At 38.3% G+C, this 24,087-nt stretch overlaps 2 protein-coding genes across 3 annotated transcripts; both read right to left on the bottom strand.

The window, feature by feature from the left end:
- Positions 1-1,729: 1,729 nt before the first annotated feature.
- Positions 1,730-6,100, bottom strand: LOC134880299 (TPA-induced transmembrane protein homolog). 2 transcript variants are annotated; one of them, XM_063907165.1, is made up of 7 exons: positions 5,677-6,080; positions 5,347-5,424; positions 5,077-5,154; positions 4,620-4,752; positions 4,296-4,456; positions 3,533-3,603; positions 1,730-3,399 (listed from the first exon to the last, which is right to left on the bottom strand). In XM_063907165.1, exons 1-7 carry the CDS (start codon positions 5,734-5,736, stop codon positions 3,213-3,215), a joined length of 768 nt encoding a protein of 255 aa, XP_063763235.1. In that variant the 5' UTR covers positions 5,737-6,080; the 3' UTR covers positions 1,730-3,212. The 2 variants fall into 2 exon arrangements, with proteins under 2 accessions (XP_063763235.1, XP_063763236.1); XM_063907166.1 differs by lacking the exon at positions 5,077-5,154 and having other exon boundaries at positions 5,677-6,100.
- Positions 6,101-7,234: 1,134 nt separating this feature from the next.
- On the bottom strand, positions 7,235-21,127 carry zgc:153184 (uncharacterized protein LOC751652 homolog). The gene is made up of 6 exons (XM_063907163.1): positions 20,980-21,127; positions 11,031-11,114; positions 10,863-10,934; positions 10,174-10,242; positions 9,031-9,234; positions 7,235-8,391 (listed from the first exon to the last, which is right to left on the bottom strand). Exons 1-6 carry the CDS (start codon positions 20,983-20,985, stop codon positions 7,996-7,998), a joined length of 831 nt encoding a protein of 276 aa, XP_063763233.1. The 5' UTR covers positions 20,986-21,127; the 3' UTR covers positions 7,235-7,995.
- Between the last annotated feature and the right edge of the window lie 2,960 nt (positions 21,128-24,087).

The raw sequence follows: 24,087 nt of genomic DNA, 5'->3' as shown, positions 1-24,087 counted from the left end.
TATTCTCCTATGTGGGGTGTTTTGCCAGCCTTTTTTGAAAAATGACATTTTGTTCTTTTGCTTTCCTACTAATATTGACAGTGAGAGGGTTACTGAGAAGTTTCCATAACAGAAGTACTCACGATATATTTGGCAAAAAGAAAAATACAATTCTTGCAGAAATCTCCATTTGTCAAAAGTGTTTTATACTAAATCAGAGCAACATTTATTTTCTATGGTGTTCATCAAGGTCTTGGTGTGTTAGTTTGGCCTTTTGAAGGGATTTTTAAATACTTTTAACAATTCTCAAGTGCTCAAATCTGAAACAGTTTAGCACTTAATCAGGTTAAGGAACAAATAGTATGAGCCGAACAATTGCTGAAAAGTTTTAAGAGACCAAATGGATCATCCCCTAATCCTCATCAGTACACCTAAATAAAAGGGGGTTGTTTGGTAAGACATTAAAGTAGTTTTCCTGGTATGTTAAGTAAGAGGTATTAGCAAAAGCCACTTCAGATGTAATGTAATCTACCCTGAATATATATATTATTATTATTATTATTATTACTCACAGGGAGACAAATAATGCATGTGGAGGATTGAAATATAATGTTGTCTGCGACAGATCATTTCCTGCCTACTCATTGACCCCAGTTTTAGTTAGACAGATCATCGAGAGGTGGTTTTCTGTGTGTGTGTGTGTGTGTGTGTGTGTGTGTGTGTGTGTGTGTGTGTGTGTGTGTGTGTGTGTGTGTGTGTGTGTGTGTGTGTGTGTGTGTGTGTGTGTGTGTGTGTGTGTGTGTGTGTGTGTGTGTGTGTGTTTGTGTGTGTGTGTGTGTTGGTTTGTGGTTTTCAGCATTTTAGTTATTTTATCAAAGTACATAATTGTTGTTGTACGCATTTGATAAAAATGACATGGAGTTTACCTGTAAAAAGAAGATCTGTTTAAATAAATTGACTTTCCTTGCCAAACATTTTAAAAGAATAAAAAAAAATTCCAACTTTTTCCAGCCTGTGATCAAACAGTTTGGTTTAAAATAACTCAAAGGTCTTTTTTGTGATATCAACATAGAGACAGGCTAAGGCAGACATGTTTGTTTTGACTTTCAATGTGAGGCAGAAAACGTGAGGATTAAGAGGATTAAGGTTATAAAATAATTTCCTAAAACAGAACATAATCATCAATCTGATGACATAAACGTTATCCTTATTGTGTTTAAGAAGCAGTCATTTTGCATCTCTGGCATGTAAGTAAGTGTGAGTCAATGGAATTAAATAAAACTCCCACCGATCTGGATTGATACACTTTTAACCAGGCGTTGTGAACCATTACCCGTGCGTGAACCAAGTGTGGCTCTTGATGGGATGGCCAATAGAGGATTGTGGGTACGATAAAGTAAAGACAGTAGTGGTTTTTAAACCAACCAGGCTATTGAAGATCAGAGAGCTTATTATAGTAAATCTGGCTTTAGAAGATTACCAACGTTCAGAATAGGAGTGAAAAGATGGAGCACCAGAGACATCAGGCAGCACAGACAGCACAGGCAGCTAGTATCTATTAAGTAAACACAACCGAGATTAATGCTGATGCCATGTGCCATGGCACAGGGTCACTCACTGCTGCCAATACATTAAGAAAAGTGTTTACTTACACAGAGCAAAGATAAACCTGCAGACACCCTGCCAACCCCTAGATACAGTAAAGAGCAGCTTACAGAGATCCAGTCAAAATCAATAGAATCCCCAAATGTGAAGGTTTATTCTTGTTTATTCAACATTTGCAATATTTGAGGGTTTCAAAGAGCAGGTGGAGTGATATGGTTTTATGCACAATAATGCGCTGTTGAAATCACTTGCATCCCACTGATGATCTGCTGTTTAAACTTGACCTTTTGACCAGCATGTGACTGTCATGCAGCAAGGATGTTTGAGGACTGCACGTGCCTATACAGTATTTCCCCTTAGGGAGCCCAGGTGGAAAAAAGGCTCAGTATTTATGTCTGTTTTCAAAACATTATTCAACAATAATGTGTTCACATGGTTCTTTGTCTTCTCAGAATAACCAACGTTGGTACCTCAAAAAAATAACTGTGCAATCATTCAGAGACAATGTTTTTCTTGTAACACCAAACAAACTATAGAAATCCCAATTTAGGCCCCAGCCGTGGCGCAACTGGCTGGGGCACCTGCACCGTACGCTGGCGACCCGGGTTCGATTCCCGACCCGTGGTCCTTTCCGGATCCCAGCCCGACTCTCTCTCCCACTTTCCTGTCACTCTCCGCTGTCCTATCTGATTAAAGGCAAAAAGCCCCCCAAAAATATCTTTAAAAAACAGAAATGCCAACTTAATATGTGTTTACACCATGGAGGCATTATTATTTATTTTTGAGTTCATTGTAAAAAAATAAAAGATTAACAGAATCACACATTTACTTAATGTACTGTAATAACTTTTACATTGAGCTTCCGATTAACTGCATAGTTTCAGCTGTGACAAATTGATTGTCCCTCCAAACGGAGAGAGAGAAATCGAGGAAGACAAGATAAACATACAAAGGAACCAGTAATAGCTCACCTGCATGTCATGACATGCACTCCCTCTGCTGTTCAATCACAAAAACCGTAAGAAATACAACAGGTCACTTATTTTCGAATAGAAAATATAGTTTTATACAGCCATGCACAGCTTTACTTATATATAGCTATGTAAATATAAAAACTTATTCATATGTAAAAAAAAAACATGTATAAAGACACAGGTTTTGTACTGACAGTCTTAAGATATCACAGTGATAGACAACGAATGAAAATAAATAATTACAGCATTTACATTTATACCAATATTCTGTCAGTTAAACTTGCAGTTAAACAAGGCACAATGCTAATCTAAAAATCAATTCAAAGTCAGTTTGACAGTAGATTTCCAGGCACTGTTGATTGATTTTGAAAAAAGGAACAGTCTTAATGCACCAGAACACACCATGAGATCTCACACACAGCATGACCTACAGGGGTGTGTGTGACTGTGGACATGTAGGTTTCTGTGGTAAAGCTGCAGCATGTGCAACATGTCTGCAGACATGGGGAAAAATCACACACAAGTATGAGAATCATGTGCTACAAGCATCCATCTTACTGAAGGATGTTAAGTGTTTGCTCACTGTTTCACTTAAATGACAGTGAAAGCAGAAACAACAGAATTGTATGAAGTACAACACGTGTTCCTAGTGTTTTAAAACATCTTAAGGGAAACTGGATCGATGAAAATATACCCTGACTCATCCGGCTCCTGGTCATATAGAAACTGTCTGAACACGTTGTATACCATCTCCCTGCTCAGAGTTACGTTTCTCAGCTGATCCTGCTGCTTTGCAGGCATGAGAAATGTCAGCTGGTAGTCGGTGATGACGGACTGGTTCCTGTAAGGAGAGTAAAACAGAAGTTCACACAACTTTTCAGTAAAATCTACAATGAAAAAAAGCTTACTCTATTTCTATAGCTGACAGTATATACATTTCAGTGCATAAACATTTGAGTGTGATGTGTGTTTACCGGAACGCATATATGTCTGCTTCTGAGAAGTATCGTCCGAGAGCAGGGGAGGATCTGTAGAGGTCAGCCAGCTGGGTGGGGCAGGTTGACACAAGCAGAAGCAAACAATGAGAGCTAAATGTTTTTGGCTGATACCGACATACTTTCAATAGACTGTGAGCTCTATTTTGCCTCTTATATCGCTGCAAGAGATAAACATAGCAGGTTTCAGCAACAGCAGCTATGAACAGGTTTTTGTTTTTCCGTTTCACAATGTGCCAGGTTTTACATCCAAATAATGGTCAATTGTGAGTTGTGAATGAAGTTGGCTATGCAGTTCTCTCACTAAATACAACTTAAATATGTAATATAAAGTGTGAACAGCGGTTTTAAAAACAGTTTAAAAAAACTAAGGCACTAGGTAAACGTTTTGGCATTGGAAGCATTAAACCTTAATAGATCTTTACAACCTTTTAAAAATATTGTATTATTTTATATTATTTATCATATTCTTCTGTTCATAACTTGTTAATGTACATTTTTAAATGAAAAAAAAATGATGTTGCTTGTTATGAAATATGTGTTGGTGTATGGTTATATATTAAGCATTTATATGGTAGGCTTCACATCAGTTCCCTATTTGTCATGTTAAGACAGACACTAATGCAATATAATGTTTATAGTCATATTTTATATTGTTTGTTACTTAATATACTGAATTATAAATGTAAATCTGGTTTTATTTCGTACATTATTTGAAAAACAGCTAATAAATGGTAAAAACCTTTTCTTGAAGTTCACCAGCGAGTGTTTGGCTTTCAATGGAGGACATGTTGAAAAGTTCCTCTTTAAAGACCAGATTGGGCAGTTGGAAGCTCCCATTGAAATACTGAGGAACATTAAACGACGAGGGATCAAAGATGTCATCCTTGTCCTCATGAATCACTGTTCAAAGAAAGAAAAACAGAGACTCTGTCAAAGCCTTGGCACATATCTAAGTAAATCAAATCTTTACCTGACTTTTCACTTAGTTTACGTAATTCTTTATTTAGTTTGTAACATTATCTAACACTCCACAATAAACAACACACCCATCAGGAAACCTTACCTGAGCACAGAAGCATCGAAATGATAATCACAGCAATGATGATGAGAAATAAGAAGATGATGGCCATCCACAGTCTGACTCTCCAGAAGATAACCTCATTCAGCTCTTGCTTTACCCTGCACACGGCACTTGTCTAAAAGCATAATGAAATGAATTTGTCACAATAGGGCTTCACTTTTCAGGGGCACAAGTTTCATACTAGCGTTTCATGTGGAGCATCATCTGAATGAGACATCATTTAGGAGATTAAAAGCATAGAAAAACTAGTTTGCAAGAGAGTTGCAAGAATGTTTATGTAGCTGGACTGTCCTCTTTGGTATCGAGGGGATGCATGGGAAAATAATGTGTTATCACATGATAACAGAAACGTTACACTTCCTTTATTCCAAGTATAAGAAGAAATGCCCAAGAAACAACATATTTACATCATCTTTTTTTCAACAAAGAGTCTCCATACCTCTTCCATATTTTCCAGATTAATTTGAGCTTCCACTGCATGGTCAGGGGGCACTGTCCCCCTATTACAACCGGTAGTCTGACAAAAAGAGACAGCATGCAAATGTCACTTTCCTCCCTTTAATGGGATAAGTCATCTGGGGACAGGGTGTGGGCATTTTTTTTTTATCTTGTACAAATCCGGAAAACAAGTGAGTAAAACAAGTTGCCACATGTATTTATCTCTTATTCAAATATCTGGGATGTACTGAAAACTTTGATGCAAGCTCACCTGTGCAGAAAGCAACCTGTCTGTCTCTGGTAGAGCAGAAAATCTGTAGGCCGCACCATCTCCGTTGCCTGCTGACACCTAGGAGCAGGCAAATACTATTGATTGTGCAATAACTATATTGATATTATGTTACACAGAACAGCCAGAAATAAAAAAAGTTTCATTAGTTAGTTATCTTGAAGAAACTATCAAAGATTAGTTTCATATTATCAATATCATCATAAGCTTGCATTATATTACATTTATTATTACCCTACTTACATGTTATTATTCCTCTTCTAATTAGAATTGCTACAACTCTCACCCTTTTAGCATAGCCCATGAACTTACCTGTTCTTCAGAAAAGTATGCCGCTCCATCGTTCCCATTGGTCATGGTCTGTAGCTCCATGCTGGCTTCTAACTCCCAGTTCCAAATGGGAGCAATCCTAACCCGGAAGTGTCTTTAAACTACAACTTTAATAATGAAACCGCGCTGTCAGCATACACGTTGACCAGATGCGGTTCAAGAAGTCAAGAATTCCTCAAAAAACAGTAGGTCGCAATTTCACATTATTAGATCTGACAGCTCGTGGGAACCTTTTTGTTTGGTTTTCGAGTCGAAGGAATGTGTTTCTTCTCTCACGGCTCGTCCTTTTCTCAGCCTACCAGGTGAGTTCCTTGGCGTTTCGCTGCACTGACGTCGGAAGGCGTTGTCAAGTAAGAAGCAGTAGAACGTTAACAGACGTGGCGACAACGTGACACATCCCGACATTACATGGAAATGACTACAGTGAGAAGTGCGAGTCACAACGCGCCTTACTGTAAATACAGTCTCCGTTGTTAAGTTAAATATAATGGAAACTACCGTGCACTTCGTACTGTTGATGATAGGTATGTGAAATGCGCATACCACGTGATTTATTTTCCCCAGGTAAAGGCCTCGAAAGTGTTATGAATATTTGTTTAACCAAATGACACCAACACCTTTAATAAGTCAACATGCCTGTTAGGAACTGTTTCCTTGCTTCGTTTGTCAAATTTAAAGAGTCAAAGAGTCCTGATGATGTGAATAAAGGTATAATTATTTAATTGAAGTCATTAAGTTGATTTAAACAAGCCTTATAAGAATCGACCATGGTTGCTACTTAAATAAGATAAGAAAGTTAACTTCACAAATAATTTGTTATGGTGCACATTTCACCTCCATCTACGCTGTAAACATGGTTAAAACATGTACTAGGCTACTTACAGTAAACATATATTTTTTTAAAAGGGCTTTTGGATAAATAATTAAACTAAGGATTATTTTTTTTTTAGATACGCTTTACATTCTAGCTAAATGTTAAAAATGAAATTCTGGACTAAAACCTTTTTTTTATTGCAATGTTTGCAATTCTAAATGGCCACCAGTTGACATCATTTAACAATCTTTTTTTTACCATGTTTTTATAACATACGGATAATGCCCTCAGCCCCCAGAAAAATGTATTATGGTCATAATAACATTAGCTCACATGGAAATGCTATTTGAGTTTTCTTCAAAAACATGTCACTTATGTAATTGCCCCGAGCTTCTGATTAGTCTGAGCTTCTCTGCTCGGATTGAAAATGTGCAGATCTACAGCAGATAATTATGTGACTCCAATACAAATAAATATATCAAGGTGTTATATGTGCAAGCATAACAGGTGCAATTAGGTTGTTAATCTAGAGCTGTGTAAAACTGTCAGTCCTAACACCCAGACACAGCCCGGCGAGGTTCGACCAGGGAACGTGTTGAATCATGTTTGGGTGTTCCATAGGGCTTACACATTTTTGACTATGCAATTCACCATCAGCAACCTTTCTTAACTATAAAATCTTAACTGTTTTAAATAATAATCCCTCAGGAGATGAAAAATGACAGATTTACAGAATTAAAATTATTTACCTCAATAATGATTTTTTTCAACCCCAATACATTTCCAAACACATGCAATATCAACCATTCCCTTTATAAAGAAAATAAGTTTTATTTTCTTAACATTTGTGCGAACAATTGCTGAGAACCCGAGCCCCTCCGCTGTAGCACTGTAATTTTTTGTAGAATACAAAATGAAACAAGCAGAGGAAAGGAAAACTAGATTAGCATTGTACATCATTTCAACCTAAAGTGATTTGTTGTGACATCAGAACATTTTATATATCTGCTAATATACATATATATATTTGTATGTAGTCTAATAATATTTAGCTTTTGGGTATCAGCATTCAGCATTTCCAAAGTCATTTGCACATGACAGATACTTCTGACCTGGGAGTGAACAATGTCTTTGATTTGCAAAGAAGAAAAAGCAAATTCTCGTAATAATGAGAGTCTTCTCATGAAGACTTGATTCAATATGACACAACATTCCTCCTGCGTGATAATGGATATTGTATCGACCTTGATGCTGATTTCCATTATACAGGCAATAGCTGCAGCTCATAACTCTCCAGTGTTTGTAGACCTGTTCTGAGAGACAGCCAGGAGAGGGCCACAAAGGGACTTATGAAGAGCAGGTAACAAGAAATGTAAAACAAATGATCTTTTGTTGAAGAGTATTTTAAGAGTTTTCTTAAATCAAAGCAAAAAATGTTTGTTCATTTTCATTTTGTTCTTCATAGTTTACACCATGTTTTTTCCTCCTTAGTGCTCCTCCTCAGGCAACTCCTCCATCTCTGTCTCAACATCGCCCTCTATCTGCTCGGAAGTGCTAGGCTCTAAAGGCTGCTCTTCCTCCTCCATAACCTCCATGTTCTGGGTTTGCTCTGCTTCCTGATCTTCCTCTCGATCTCCCCTGCAATTTGAGTCACTCTGTGCTTCCTCATCCTCTGTTTGTTCACAGTCCTTGTCCTTCTCTTCAGCTTTTTTCAGACTTGCTGGCTGTCCATATTCAACAACGTGGTCCATGTTCCCATTTGCTTTTGGGCCATGGGGTTCACATGGGGAATGAGCACACCCGATTGCTCCTATCTCCTCTCCGGCTGACCTTCTGTGCTGTCTTGTGGGTGGGCGTCTTTTGAATGATAATCTTGCCCGAGTCTGTTGGGAAACAACAGTTCAGATTAACTAAAAATGTAAACAATATCAAGACACGATTGACCCAGCTAAGAAGTTATATTCAACATCAATTTATTTATATCATCAAATTATTTCTGTCAGTAGCAGCATATGCGTGAGAGCGCCGCACAAAATGTTACCTAGGAACTCTAACTAGGCTAAAGGGATTACATCTTCAATCCCCCTCGCAGCAGCGCTCATGCACTACAGGGGCATCTTGGTCCGGCTTATCCGAGACTGCTTAAAGAGAAGATGCAGAGCACACGCTGAGAAATACGTCAACAAGGAATGGGACCATGTGTCCGGTTGTGACGACACAACTCTGTCGGTGGATAGGGTGAGAAACATACAAGGGGCCTCAATATGGTATCAGCTTGTGTTTTTAATTTAGTGACCCAGAAGACAAAATCTGCACAAAAAACATGCAAATAACACATATTAAACTACTAAAAACTCTAAACAAAGTTTAGAAATGATGATATACAGTATGGTGCTCTTCAACATGACAGTATTACCACAACAATTCAAATGCATTATTAGGAGGCGTTGTAACAGCTCAGATCTACTTTATCCTTTTTTTGTGAAGCAATTGTGCAGCGTTGCATTTGTCTGTATGTTTACCTTGTTGAAGTTGGGGAGCGGGATGCCTTCAGGAGGGCTGTCGAAGCTGATGTGATCATCCTCTTCACTGGACAGATGTGAGGACAGCAGGGTGGGACTCTGCGGTCTGTAGGGGGTGATGGGGGACAGCGGGCTTGGCTGGAGCTTCACCTCAGGACTCTTGGGTGAAGGCAGCAGAGCAGTGGGCGACAGTGCAAGATTTGCCTACAGAAAAACAATATCCTGAAGCATGGACACTATACTCTCCTTAGAACATTGTTTTTAACAAGACTTCATTTTAAAACAATGGAATATAAATGTATTTCAACATCACTTTTCAAAGTCACATGTTACTTGTTTTTAGAGAGTGAGCCATACATTCTACATTATATTATTTATATTCTGAAATATAATAAAGTGGTGAAGGGAAAATGAATCCATGCCATGCTAATTTAAACAACATGGATATATTATTAAAATAAAAAATACTAAATACAGACATTAATCACACCCTAAAATGTCTAGCTTTCTTAAAAACAAAAAGTAGTATACTGGTGCGCAAATAGGACATTGCTCTGCTTGCACCGGTCACCACCCTATTTTGAAAACTCACCTGCTACAAGTACAGCCTGTAATTCCCTTTAAGGTGTTGAAAACAACACCTGTCTTATTCACACTAAGAACTAAAAGTACACAAGAGCTCAAGTTTATCTTCAAACCATTGTTTAAGTTTAAAGTAGAGTATCCTACCTCCACTGGGGAGAAGAGGAAGAGTGAGAAGCGGCAGCCCTTTTGTCCCATGGCTGCCCACCGTGTGAATTGCTAACTAATGGAACGATGGTGGTTGAAAAGGAAAAATAAGTTGGAGCCTCACTCGAGGCAGGGTGGCCTGTGATCCCATTAGCTCATTTATCTGAGCCGATTGTGGCATCTGGGACAAGCCCTTCCCCTTTTTCTAAGCATGCGATGAGCTCGGCACCAAAGTCAACTGAACAGTAGGGGGCAGTAATGCTTTACATTATCAAAATGACCTGATTATACAGACTCTTGATTACTTCTGCCTGTATATTACATCCTATAATAACACGCAAGACTGATTCTTGGTGAGAAATTGTTTTGGTTCCTATTTCTCTCGCCAAAAATGTAAATGTAAGATGCAGCTACCTGAAGTTTCTCAATAAAGGAGGAGTTCTTGGTCTTGATCCTAAAGGGATTCGGTGAGATGACAGTTTTCTGCAAAAAAAATAGTCAGACAAAAACAATGAAAGACAAAATCACAAAAAACATTAGAACACGGAAAGCTCACACTGACTTACAAGCGCATGTAGCACTTATTAAGTATAGTATTATAGATTAAATAAATGAAACAACTATTTGATGTACATGCTTGTTATGTATATATTTTTTAGAATTCTGTTGTGTCTTGTGCTCTGGTTTGTGTGAAATAAAGATGGAATAAAAGAAGGTTTTTGTGGTTTGAAACAATAACAGTGTTAACCCACTAAAGCTCTGACTAAGATCAGGGGAGCATCAGTTCAATTCCAGCTTGACACCCACTGCAGTCAGCATTGTCACTGTGTCATTGGGCAAGACACGTGACCCCAATTTGCTCCTGTGGGGATATCCCACAGTATTGAGTGAGTCGCTTTGGGTAAAAGCATCTAACAAGTAACAAAGTAAATAAACTAACACTTTTCCAGTGAATAACAAATAGATCAATTGTCGATTTGTCAACAGCACATGAAAAAAATATATACAATAAACAGATCCAAGTCTGTTTCCTGAACACTGCCTTTGTGTTTACAGTAGATAGATTTTTAGCTAATGTGTCAGAAAAAGGGAAAATTACATACATCTGATTCTTCATTGTCATCTTTTTGTTTCTGCAACTTTAGCGAGCAGGGGGGTGTCCTTCGAAATGGCAACTGCAAACAAAATGCAGAAGGGATGTAAATAAAATCTGATATCACAAGCACTCCATTATGTCTTCATAATTACTCTATAAGTATAAGAAAAGATACCTCGCCATTTGAGCCGGGCATTGGTAAAATGTGTCCTTTGAACTTTCCAGCCAGCTCAGCCACAGAGGGCTTGGATGGAGAATCCTTTTAGAAAAGAAAATCATTCTTATCAAACAGTCATAACATGTTGCTTTGTACATTTAAAACTGGAGAATCTTATTGGCAGAAAAACAACACAATTATGGTTTTAGGGGATTGATTTTATGACAATATATTTGCATTAAACCTAGAGAGTGCAGAGAGGCGTTTGCAGCAAAATAGGAAGTTCTAAAATAAAAAACAAGTTTCCACTTCCCTGTTCTCAAAAGGAAAAGTAGACGGATTGAGAAACACAGCAGAAAGGAAGGGGAATATAGAACCAACTAAAAACCACTTGGGTTCAATGCTGTCCTTGGAGGAACTCATCTCTTCTGCTTAAGAGTGTTTGCTTTGGGTTTGGAAACAGGAAGTGAGCCCCTCTCTGCACAGCTGTTCAACATCACCCTGCAGCCAGTGACAGGAGGGTCCTGTCCTTGCAGACTCACACTGTTATCACTTCTTGGCCCCTTTACTTTGGTCTCTCCCACTATTCCCAAGCTGATTGCCAAACATCCCCCCTCCGTGCTGCCCTAATGAATATTCACTCACTCCACATATCTGTGGCCTTAGTGATAAGTAAGTTCAAGGCTATAATACACACAAATGTGAGCTCTGAAAACAAAAGTTGTATTCCGTTTTTCCTTTTTTTCCCGCAAATTCTCTTGCATCATGTCGCTATAATTGAATGAATAGCATTGTACAGCCACTGCTTATGGTGCCCCACCCTTTCTCTTTCTGGCTTTAATGCTGCATTTCATATACATTCTGTTTTATTGACTACTAAAAAGCTCATGCGTCTCCTCACAGCTGGTAATTCGGTCACATTTCCTGGGTGTTCACTCCTTCCTCTTTGCACTGTTGCCCATGGAAACATGCATCTCCCAAAAATCCCAGATACAAGCATTCCAAATTTTAGTCACAAGCTTTTATTTTCCTTTTCTCCCCTTGTTCTCAACATGATCTCATCACCTTGCTACCTCCACCCAAACGTATTACAGCATCAGCTAGCTCTGCAGTGCCTCTGCAAATGCTTCTCTTCACCACCCCGTGTCCTAATCCACATCCCAACCCTTTTCCTGAGTTCTCTTTTCTTATCCGTGATAAATAGTAATCACCAGGGACCACCCACCCTCCACACCATTATTTTGTAACCTCTAATTGTTTAACTCTTTCCTGTCTTCTAAAAACAAATGCCTCCTTCAGAGCAAAACACCTAGTCTCAACAGTTCATGGAAATTAATGTTTCAGACTTTCTGAAACATTATTTATATGAGACAAGAGGACATGAGCATTGTGTAATGCCTCCCTCTAACATACATCATTACTTTCTTTACAAGTGAATTACTTATATTTCTAACACAGGTTTAGTATTAAGATGTACATGTTGAGAATGACCTCTAGCTCTGACCTCTAGCTAAGAGGACATTACATATTTGTATGATTTTAGAAATGATCATTTACTTGCTATACGAAGATGTGAAATCTTTGTTAGCATTAAGAATTATTTGTAGTTTAAGAAGAAGTCATTTCAGATCCATTAATATCCTTTCATGCGTCCGTTTCAAAGCCAGCCCTCATCTTTAATTAGCTTCTTCATACAGAATTAAAATAATGTCAGACTCAATGCTAATACCTCACTGAACATGCATACAGAATATAAAGTGGGAAATGCAATTGTATTTAAAATGTTGTAGGAATGTATTACAAGCATCAACACATCCACTGTTTCTTCAGAACTACATTGTAGCGTAGCATAGGTTTTTACTGGTTTTTTTATCTTTTATATTAAAAATGTCAACTCAAACGATTTCCCTAACGGTTTCACTCAGATGATAAAAGAGACATTACTTCAAGAAAACATGCAAGGCCCTCGGTTAGTTATCAGTGTTGTGCATGTTTAAGTCAGCTGGGACCCTAGGCTCTGTGGAAGAGTGGGAAACTTTGGTTCACTGCAGGAGAGAGCAGGGCAGACTCTATTTCTGGGGCTCCAGGCCTGGGAAAAAGCCCCAGAGCTGTGCAGGCAGCCTGGATCGCAGCTCAGCTCTGAAACCCCTCAGCTCCTCAGAGAGTGTCCCTGGATATGCTACACAACGTCTGAAACATGCGGTAATCTAGCATACATACAGAGAAGTTGAGCATGTCTTTTTTTGGTTTTAAAAGGTTTGTTAGAGCAGTTTTTCAAAAAGCAGGTCTGTGTCAATGCAAAAAAACCAAAACAAGCTATTTCTTAACTCCCATGGAAACAAACCCTTAGGTGTAGCAAGTTTTAAAGTAACACATACAGTACAGAGTTAATGCACTGTTATTTAAGAGAGTTTTACTTTATATAATCCATAAAGCATGACAGAAAAAGTGTATGCTTTTAGAAACACTGGCATTCAAGGGAACAGTGGTTGCTTGGACGATAGTAAAGTGCTAACTTGCTAGTTTGAATCCCCAAGCCAAGTGTGGTTCACTCACAGATGACACTTCATTTATAGCGCAGTACATTGGCACCACTGTGAACACTCAAGTGTACATTGATACTGTTGAGGTACTGCTGACTGGCTGGCTGACTTTGATGTCCCTAAAGGGGTGGTATCAAAAAAGACATTGTGGCAGACTGCAATGAATTATTCTTCCTTAAAAATCATGCCACAAAAAAATGCTGCATTTAATCACATGAGAAAGTCTACCCCAAGCTGATAAATCAAGGTTGTTTGCCACTATGATGCTTTAATTCTGAAAACCAAAATACTACCATAAATAAGTCCTGCATTTAAATGAGCTACACGGCCCTCAACAACATTATAGACCCCACAGAATGACAATTTACATCAATTACCCTTGAAGGAAACATTGTTTTTCTTGCATACCTCCACAGTAAACTAAGATTAAAAAAACTGAGGAAAGTCTTAATGAATCAAACTAACTTGGAGCAGCATTTAACTCAAATATAATAAAATCCAATGCTCACAAAATCAATGCAGGACAATTTAAGTCAGATCTATTTGAAAGCAGTGGACACATCTATATCAGTTTATGGTATACACATTATGTCCATACCACCCAGTATTACTGAATATTCATGTTTTTTTTATTAATAGCCCGTTTTGTTGATTAAAAGAAAAATGGTGACCTCTGATATGGCTCATACATAAGTACACATGAGCCTTAAAGCCTCGGAAGAAGACCGTGGTAAATGCTCAGTGTAAATGTGAAGCAGAGTGTTGCAGGGAAAAGTGTGTGCATCCTCAGTGTGCAGTGTTTGGATAAGTAAAGGTTAATCCCAAATAACCGGAGTCTTAATTTCCAGGCTGTGGATAGAGACACGAGGTTTACTGTATGACCGGCAGATGTGGAAGGAGAACACAGAGACTAACAGATCCTACAAAGCCTGCTATTGTCCGTTCCTGTTTCCAGAGGCATGGAGAAGCACATGATGTTAGTCTGAGTAAATCCTAATATATCTGCTTGATACAACAACGGTGATCAGAGAGCAACAGACCATGTAATCTGCTATGGAATTGATAAAGATGAAGTCTGGCTCAGGATCTCTAACCCTTCACTAGGAAGTCTCAATCCCCATAAGCTCTTGCTGTTGAGCCCCACACAGTAGAAATCTTTCAAAGTAAAGATAAATAAAGCACACCAAAGCACAGCTGTTGAGCCAGCACTTGTTCAATAAGATAGCCAGGCATAATGGCTTCAGTTTGAGTCTGCAGACTTTGTTTTCACAAGTCAGCGTGTTCTGCCAGGGGGAAAACCATCATAGAGAACAACTCCCTTCTGCCTACACTTGTTATGAGGTAAGAGAGCAGAGAGGCACCTTCTCGCTTGCTTCCTTTCCAGGAAAACATGATGTGTTTTTGGACTGGACCTCATCAGAATATCTCACTTTTCCACTGCCCTCACTGGCACTATGTTCATGTCTGTATTTAAATGCGTTGTGTAGAACTAGAAAGTCTCTCAATCTGAAGAATGAGGTAAATGTACACTCTTATCTACGAGGCATTACAGCGCCTACCTCAAGGTAAATGGGAGGTGCTGCAGACTAATAATGTAGGGTGAAATATGGTATAAAATAATAAGCATCCAGAGAGAAGAAAAATAAATCCAGATGACCTGAGCATAGAAAGGTGCGTCATAAAGTAATGACTTCAAAGAAGATCACAAGACCAACATATGTCTGCTTCTAAAACATGAGAAATGCAAAAAAAAAAAGTCAACACTAAATGAGGCGTTGCAGATATGCTTTTTATCTGCAATTTGACTGCCAAATTATGAAGAGAGTAGAACAGATGATGAGCCAGGCAACCTGATATTTCAATGTGATACAGTGGCTGAACTGTTGTGCAATCAACGGGCAGGGTAAGATATAAAAGAAAGAAATGTAAACGGCCCACAGCAGACAGTACGTCCTGCAAATCTTTGAACCTAAGCAAGATAACATTGATACAAGCATCTGTTGGGGATTCTACATGGTGCTGTGGTATTCTCATCCACTCTGACCCTGCAATCACAAAGACAAAAACCATCTGGACAGTGGATCAGATTGTTGACGTAGAGGCAGAGTATCAAAAACATGGGATGACTTCATTCAGTAAAGCCCAGCACCTTCCAAACAACAAGATCCATCGCCACAGGCTTTGGCATCCATTCAGTCATGGCAGGCTTGCATATTGCATACTTTACAACTATTCCATGTAAAACACTCTGAAGGGGATCACACTCCATAATTACTTGTTGTATTGTTAATAATATTGATGATAATGTATGCACCTGGTCTCTAAGCTTAACCTGCACAGCTCAATTATTTACTAAATGAAAAACTTGGGTTTGAAAGAATGTCACCTATAAAGCACAAGCAGCATGCAGCACTTAATGTGTTTGCACTACTTTCTGCCAAAAAAGGAAATAAAGAGCATGGCTGGATGCCAAATTTAGAAGAGGGTGGTTTGAGGGGGGGGGTGCAGCCAATATGGGTAACGGTTCTGCAGGGAGATTTGGAAGCTGGTTCTAAAGCCAAGATGATTATGGTTCCTCAGAGTTTCTACCTTGTCTGCCCATATTGGCCATTTGTAGACTTAAACTGATTAAATTCAACTTGTTTGACAATCTGCAGATGTCTGATACAGCCTAAAGTCTGACGCAGGCTGCCTCATTTTACATGAGTCCATCCATGACATAACTTCCTTAAAACCAAGAGCATGCGTGTTTTTCTTTCACAAATCCTCGCTATCTGTTCTCCCACCCAGGCTATCTCTCTGCCCCATGCACTGCTTCAGACTGGCCCCTTGTTCTTGATAGCAGGACTCAGAGAAAAAACACACTTCACATATAGTGTGAATTCCTATAATGGCGACAAATCCTAAAAATGTTTAGGAAAATAACATAAATGGCTTTGCAATAAAAGGCAAATCAGGAATCATGAGGTTTTATGAACCATTTTATTCATCATAACAAATCCTCCAACCAGCCAAGCTTCCACGCAGGAAGTCAGCAGCGAGATGTAAATACAGGCAACATGCCAAGGAGCAAAACCTTTAAAGAAAAATCTACACAAGAAGTTTGATATTTTAGATTAACTTCAAGGAATCACCCATTTACTACAAACTGGTTTAATCTGCATCTGTGCATCTGTGCACTGCAATCTCCCAAAAACACTGGGGTTCCTAAGTTTAACAAATGTATACATATACACACACACACATATATCTATACACATACACACACACACACACACACACACACACACACACACACACACACACACACACACACACACACACACACACACACACACACACACACACACACACACACACACACACACACACACACACACACACACACACACACACACACACACACACACACACACACACACACACACACACACACACACACACATACATATATATATATATAATTAGTATGTATCCGTCAGGCCGATATATAGATATATGTAGAAATAAATAATTCATGCATGTTGAATCCATTCTGTATTTTCAATGTTTTGGAATGTGCAGTGTTTATATTGAACGTAGCTCCTTTCTTTATCTTTTTTAAAGTGTAATTGAACACAATACCACTACCGCTAACTGGAGATATCTTGTAATGCCTGATGAGTTCAAAATAAATTAATACTACCTTAGTAATTCTTAAAGCAATTCCAAGTTACTTTTGCTATGAAAGCAGCACAACTTGCATAAAAAGTAGTAGTTGTAGTTTCCACCCTACCGTAACCTGGGAAACTAAATATGTTGTGAAAGATTGCAGACAAACAGAAGTGACTATGCAAACTATGCAACTCTTTTGTTTGCCTTTCTTCTTCAATTGATTTAGAAATAATAAGCATTGTAAAGTGCTGGTTTCAAAAAAAAGATTAAATATGAGAAAAGACAACAGGAAACAAGATAAAAAAGACAAATATCAGATAAAAGCGATGTAGTTTGCAGGATATTAGGATCAAAAAGCCACAACAGGAAGCATCAGTGGAATCTGAGTTTTCAAAGTCACATGAGATGCTAGTGGTTTGTCCTATCATCACTATGTCCTCCATATCCAGCTGATCTTATCATGGCTCAGAACTGCATTATCTGTAAAATCAGATAACATTGAATACATTTTATTCAGACTCTGCTGAGCACAGATCCAACCCTAACTGTACCGTGACTTAGAGAACGGGCTTTCCTTGATGCTGATGCTTTACATTCCACTGGGCTTCACGGTCAGTAAGGTGTCTGTTTTATGTTAGGGACAGAGTGAGCCATTCATACTGCCCTGAAACACATACAGCTTAATATAGAGCTTCAGCAGACACCTCAGACTGCATCTGTCCCTCACTGATAATGTCTATCAGGGTTGGAAATACACAAACAAACACAAAATCTGCAAAATTATTGGAATTCGATTCAGGAGACGGCATTTAACACAATCTGTCTCACAAAAAAAAAACTCAAATATGATTTTACACTTTCTCTCCTAAATATTTAAATGAAAAACAGTCTATTCTTTTTGTGTATAATTAAAAGCAACCTGTTCTTCACTAAAGAGTGCTAAATATCTCATGTTTAAGCACTGAATATTTAGGAAGGAGGTGCGACTGGTTATAAATGGCGACAGTGGTGCCATGGCAATTTCAAAGTAAAGGCACATCAACAATTTCACTTAGCTTCCATGTTTTTGGATCGTAGATCATTGGATCGTCACATATCCATGTCATGTGTTGTTACAACCCTTATTTTAATAACACAAAGCTTTAAAAGGACACTACAGTAAACTTGTTATTTACCATGACACTTGCCTATATACTGGTTTTAGTTATATTGACTGTATTGCAAGTAGGAGCAAGCAATAGAAGTTTCCCAGACAAATATTAACAATTATTCTAATACTGGGTCATCAGGTAAATCACATATTTTACAGGAAATTGGGAAAAAAACTGCCTCATTAGCAAATGTCTGGCTGGTAGAAACTGAGTCCCTCTGTTATTGGTCTTTTAACTTTACTATGCATTACATAATAAATGTGCACACCATATGGTTGGCAAGGAAACCCCAAATACTCACTCCTCTAGCAGTGGTGTTGTTTTTCCATCAAAGGAAAACCACCACCCCTAAATCCACAACCCGACACACACTTGCAGAACAAACCAGCATGCACACACACATGTACGTTACAGTACGTACACTTTCCAGTTCGTCATCTAAAAAGCTTTTAGATGCAAAACAGGAAACACAACATTTTAGAATTTCCATGCGTCAACCTGCACACCTAAGGCAGCTGTAAATGTGTGTTTTTGAACATTAACAGCCCATTGCTGAAGTTAGAAATGCAGCAAACTAATGTGTGATGTCACCAGAGGTCAAAGCTGAGGCAGTTGATGGGGAGTGGGAGACTGACTTCACAGGCTACTTCAGTGACTGTTTGCAGGTGCTTTAGGCAGAATGCAGCATGCAAAAATATCATACATCAATCTCAAACTGCAGCAGACAAGTGTGTCCTATTCCAAACAGATTACATCTGCAGAGCTGATCCATTTTGCAGGTGTCAATTTGTTTCCTGGTAAAAAATTATCTGACTGAAAGCAAAATATAAGCACAAAACTCAATTGTCTGGTCAACCAGGTGACAGATATCACTTAACTCGTTAATGTGACAAGACTCAATAACTATTGCTTGGGTGTCACCAATAAGTGCAAGGTAAAACTACTAAGAAAATAGTTCCTGCTCACAACAATGTCAGTGGTCAATATTGAGTAACTGGGTTGTAATTTCTGGTAATATATATATATATATATATATTTATATACATACGTATATATATATATATAAAATGAAGATAAAATGTACTTTTACTAAAATTGAGCTGGTGAGATTTGGGCTTGGTGTGTAAGGATTCATAACGACAAAATTTAATTCAACAATAATTGTTGACCCTGTAGCAAACAACTCTAACTCATAGAGACTAAGTACATCAGAAACAAAAGGTTTGGTAAGAAAATCCCCCCTCCACCTTTTCATCATTCTTTCTTCTTTTCCAGATTTGGGTGCAGTCCAAATTCTTTTAAGAAAAATAAGGTTTGAAATCCAAGCTGAACAGGCCACATCTGAGTCCTAACGTTGAGTGGTGTACGTATGTGAGTGTATTTCTGTGGTAGATTACTAATGTGCTCCCTCACGTGCTGCGGGGGAAAAATGGGCGTTTCTCTTCCTATTTGCCACATGACATTAAATACTGAAAGAAAGATGTTAAAGTCAGAAGGAGCTGCTTGTTTTGCCAGGAGGAGAGGAGACCACAAACCTGAACCTAAACTATGGAAGAAGGAAACTTTTTCAGCTTCAGGGTAAATGTTAAGCATGCATGGCTCGTCAGCTGAGGGTACAATGGGTGGGAAATTGCTATACAAAACAACAAAATCCAGGTTTCCTATGAAGACAAAATCAACTAATGGCCTTTAGTTCACAAATTCATCAAAACGCCCAAACACTGGCTCTTGAGAGATGTTGTGTCAGCTCGATTTCCCTTCACTCACACGGCGGTGACTTGTTATGAAGAAACTACCACAGAACTTCTACTTTTAAGCCCCATCAGCCTAAAAACACACATACTGAGCCCAACTGTGTGTGTAATTAACAGAACTACACCCTCAGGAAATAGAAGTACAGCCATCCTTTCATAGAGTTTAAATGTATCACATCATATGCAGCTATCTATTGCATTTACATAATTGAATATATAACATATAATTATTTATATCATAAGTTAAACCTTTGCATTAAAAATCAAAGCTATGATGTAAATACTGTAAAGATAATTAGGAGTGCTTTTTAATGTTAAAAGTAGCCAACAACACTACAGCATCTATGCATAGATGCAATGGCACACATAGGGCTGCAACTATTATAATAAATGATTATTTGTATTATGTATTCAGGTTCAGCTAATTTTCTAGATAATTGACTAATCGTTTCATCCTAGGTCTTTTTTGTCATCCCATAACCCAAAGATATTCAGTTGAAAAAGAGAAAGAGTGAGAAAAACCAAAAACGTCCACATTTGAAAGGTTTAAAAAAACACTGACATATTTGCATAACATATTGCCTCAGCAATTAATCAATGGTTAAAAATAGATAGCGATTAATTTTACAATTATCTTTGCAGCTCTACACAAATTCTGTGAAAGTATTCCAGGGTTGCACTCCAGACACATGACAGAAATAACACAGACCATAAACAGCATTACTTGGTTACTCACTAAACTGCCATGATGCAATGTTTAATTTCAAGTGCACATGGCTGCACATAACAATACACGTTAAAAACATCTGCGCAAGTTGCCTTAAAGTACAGGCTACAACTACGCCCAGAGTCATAGAGTTGTTACCTCCATCCTGGGGAATGTGCCAGAGATCGTCCTGCTCTTTTTCCTGTATTTCGGCCTCTTGGCGCAAACTGCCTGCTAGCTGAGAGGAGACTGAGGAACGCAGCGGGGACAGAGAGCAGCTCTGTTTTTATATCAGGAGCCAAACGAGCCTCAAACACGAGGAGGAGGAGTGGACAACTTTTACGCGTATTTGGACTCCGTCAGCGCTGTCAAGTCACTCATTGATAACACATTATGGTACTTCTGCTAAAGACTTTCAAAATAAAAACGGCAATGAATGCACTTCATTTTGTGTTCTTTATGTCTTACCTGCAAAGTTATGTTTTGTGTAGGTAATACGTTTGAGAGATTCCATTGAGAAACATTATGTATTTTACTTTAGGTTCAGCTAAGTAAGCAGTGCCAATACGCAGCCAATGTAAATAATCAGTTTTCAATGTTTCACACTTTAATGGATACTGTAACATCTTCATATGTATATTTGCCAGAGGCCGAGGGAGCTTAAATGACAGAAAAATATAATTGCAATAAAAATAGAGAAACAACATTTTTTTTTGTTCAATCAATTTACAAATCAATGCAAGTAGACACTTTTTACTTCAAGTCACCATATATTTTGCCTTTGCAAGTTGATTGAGATCACCTACTGTAAACATTTTAAGTTTCAATCCATAGGGAGAAGTGTATAATTTTTCTTCAAACAATCTTGTTTTTTTTAGCCTGATAAACTTTAAATGCACGTTCACCTGCAAAATACCTGTATATTATAGCTATATTTCCCCTAAATGTTCAAACATATTGATACTTTTATTTTGAAGGCAGGATGTTTGACTGGCTGTCTCTGTCTCTACCCAGCTGTGTGAGCATATGCAACTACAACAGTTGTTTAAAATGAACACAAAAAGATCAACATCTACATCTTTAAAATACACAAGCAAAAACAGGCGCTCAAAAGTCATTGGCCCAGAAGTTCAGCGTTGCAAATTTTTAAAAAAGAGAGAAGAAAGAGATAAAAATATCTATGTGGGATTATGCACCGAATATAGGCTGCAAAATGTTCATTATAGTTCGTGCCTATATGCACATGTCTGAAATCTTGGAAGTCTCACTTCCAAAGACTTAATCCTATTCAGTTTTTTCTTCAGTTATTTTAAAGGTCCCCTATTATAATCTTTTTCAACAATACATTATAGGGCTCGAAATACTAAACAGGTCATGTATTGTAGTATGCCATAAACCCCTCTGTTTCAGACCTGTTTCAAATGTGCTGATTCTGTCTAGCTTTAAATGCAAATTGGTTGCCACTCCCCACGCCCCTCTGCGAGTTGATAGGTTTAAAAAACATAACGGTGCTCTGTTGGGAGATTCAGGTGATAAGGTGGATGGGTCTTACCTTTGTTGGTTATTGGTTAATGGTTGCACAACCCATAAAAACATTGTGACACAAAGTGGCTAAAGTCTGATCAGCTCATTTCAGGCAGGTTGTTATATAGATTGATCAGGACAAAAAGAGAGACAATCTGTTTTCCTGAAACCTTCCAAATCTCTTCACAGAGGGGACACATATGTATGTATAAAATTCATGAAAAAGTGGATTTTGCTTAAAAGGTGACCTTAAATTTTGAGTTTTCGTGTAAGGATGAAAAATCTTAGAGTAACTCTGCCGTCCTACTCGAGGCCAGGATGAAATAGTTAGTCACTTCAGTGGTTTGTCGAGGGGAATTGTAGAGAAGCCATCTGATGTATTATTATTTAACTTGCCAACAACAACCCAAACTACTGCTAATATATACTGTATACCACTCAATATTCTTTACATGGTGTCAGTCCATGGTTATGATGAATAGCATCAACTGCTAAATCTGTTCACATAAAAAATGCTTTTGATCCTCAACCAAGCCTCAAATATTTGTTTGACGTGACTTTCATCTTTTAGTTTTTATCAAATAGCCAGAAGCAGGTTGTGACCTGGTTTCAAAGGTTTTCTAATGGACAGACTAACAGGTTCTGGGTTCACACATTTTTCTCAGGAGGCCAAATGTTCACACATACCAAGTAAATATAATTAAGCCTCTGAAAGGCAGGAAACTTCGCCAGTAATTTGAAAACAGAAACAGGGCCTTTGCTCCTCTTTGTGAAACATGGTTCATTAGACAATGGAAACTGTTTACTAAAAGCTTTTGAAGTCGATGTGATTAGTGCTTTTATAAATCAAGCCTATAATCATTATTACTGCCATTAAAGGAGCTTGAAAGCTCTGTGGGAGGGTCTTATGGTTTGTAAAAGCTAAAGACACATTTGTGTTTGTTGTCTCACTGTCACCCAGCTGTGACAACAAGTGGGCAGAGTGACACGCCTGGCTCTTTGTGGCAGGGTGGACATGATTGCTAATGGGTGAACTAGAATATGCAGGTTTTCAAGCATTACTTCACACTCAATAGATGACCACCTAATTCCCCTGGCTCTTCACAGCTTTCACAGAAAATGGTTGCCGCACATTCAGCTGGGAAAAGCATTGAGTGTGAGGAAAGAGGAGAGAGGAAAAGATGGCGGCGGAGAGTAAGAAGAGAGCAGGAAAGATGTTGAAGCCTTGCAGACCACTCTTTTAAATAACCTCCATTTTAGTTCAGCTTCCTTTGGCCACATGCAGGGAAAAGCAGGCACAGGGAGCCAAACAGGAAGTGAATATGTGTTGCTGATAATTTGTGGAAATGGGCTGAAAGGGGAAACTGATAAAGGTTTCTTACAGGAAGGAGTGGAAACGAAAAGCTTTAAACTAAAAGTACAGTGTTTATTTACCTATCTTAATTACAGGAAATGTTTGATATTGCTGTAGCCTAATTCCTTTTGATCATGCATACATGCAGTTTGTTTGTCAGACGGCAAAAGTCTTTGGCTCCCTCCTCTGGTGGAAAGACTTCCATTGACACAAATGATGTTGACCTGAGAAGCAGTATCAGAAAATACTCTCAGATTATCTCAGTAAGTATCTCAGATTGCTGCATTTTTCATAAGGCATTAATGCAAATGAGAAAAAAAAAAATGTAATGCAAGGGAGCATGGCAAAAAAAGGGTATATCAATTCAGTACATTCAATAACTAAACTTT

This window comes from Eleginops maclovinus, chromosome 18 (assembly GCF_036324505.1).
Source record: "Eleginops maclovinus isolate JMC-PN-2008 ecotype Puerto Natales chromosome 18, JC_Emac_rtc_rv5, whole genome shotgun sequence".
Lineage (NCBI taxonomy): Eukaryota > Metazoa > Chordata > Actinopteri > Perciformes > Eleginopidae > Eleginops > Eleginops maclovinus.
This window is presented reverse-complemented; position numbering and strand designations above follow the sequence as displayed.

Coding starts and splice junctions, on each gene's coding strand:
- LOC134880299 (XM_063907165.1), bottom strand. CDS start 5,736: ATGGAGCTACAGACCATGACCAATGGGAACGATGGAGCGGCATACTTT. Junction 3,604..4,295: donor CTGGTGAACTTCAAGAAAAG/GTTTTTACCATT, acceptor TGCCCCACCCAG/CTGGCTGACCTCTACAGATC. Junction 3,400..3,532: donor GCAGACATATATGCGTTCCG/GTAAACACACAT, acceptor CTCTCCTTACAG/GAACCAGTCCGTCATCACCG.
- zgc:153184 (XM_063907163.1), bottom strand. Junction 10,935..11,030: donor TGCCCGGCTCAAATGGCGAG/GTATCTTTTCTT, acceptor TTTTGTTTGCAG/TTGCCATTTCGAAGGACACC. Junction 8,392..9,030: donor CGCTCCCCAACTTCAACAAG/GTAAACATACAG, acceptor GTTTCCCAACAG/ACTCGGGCAAGATTATCATT.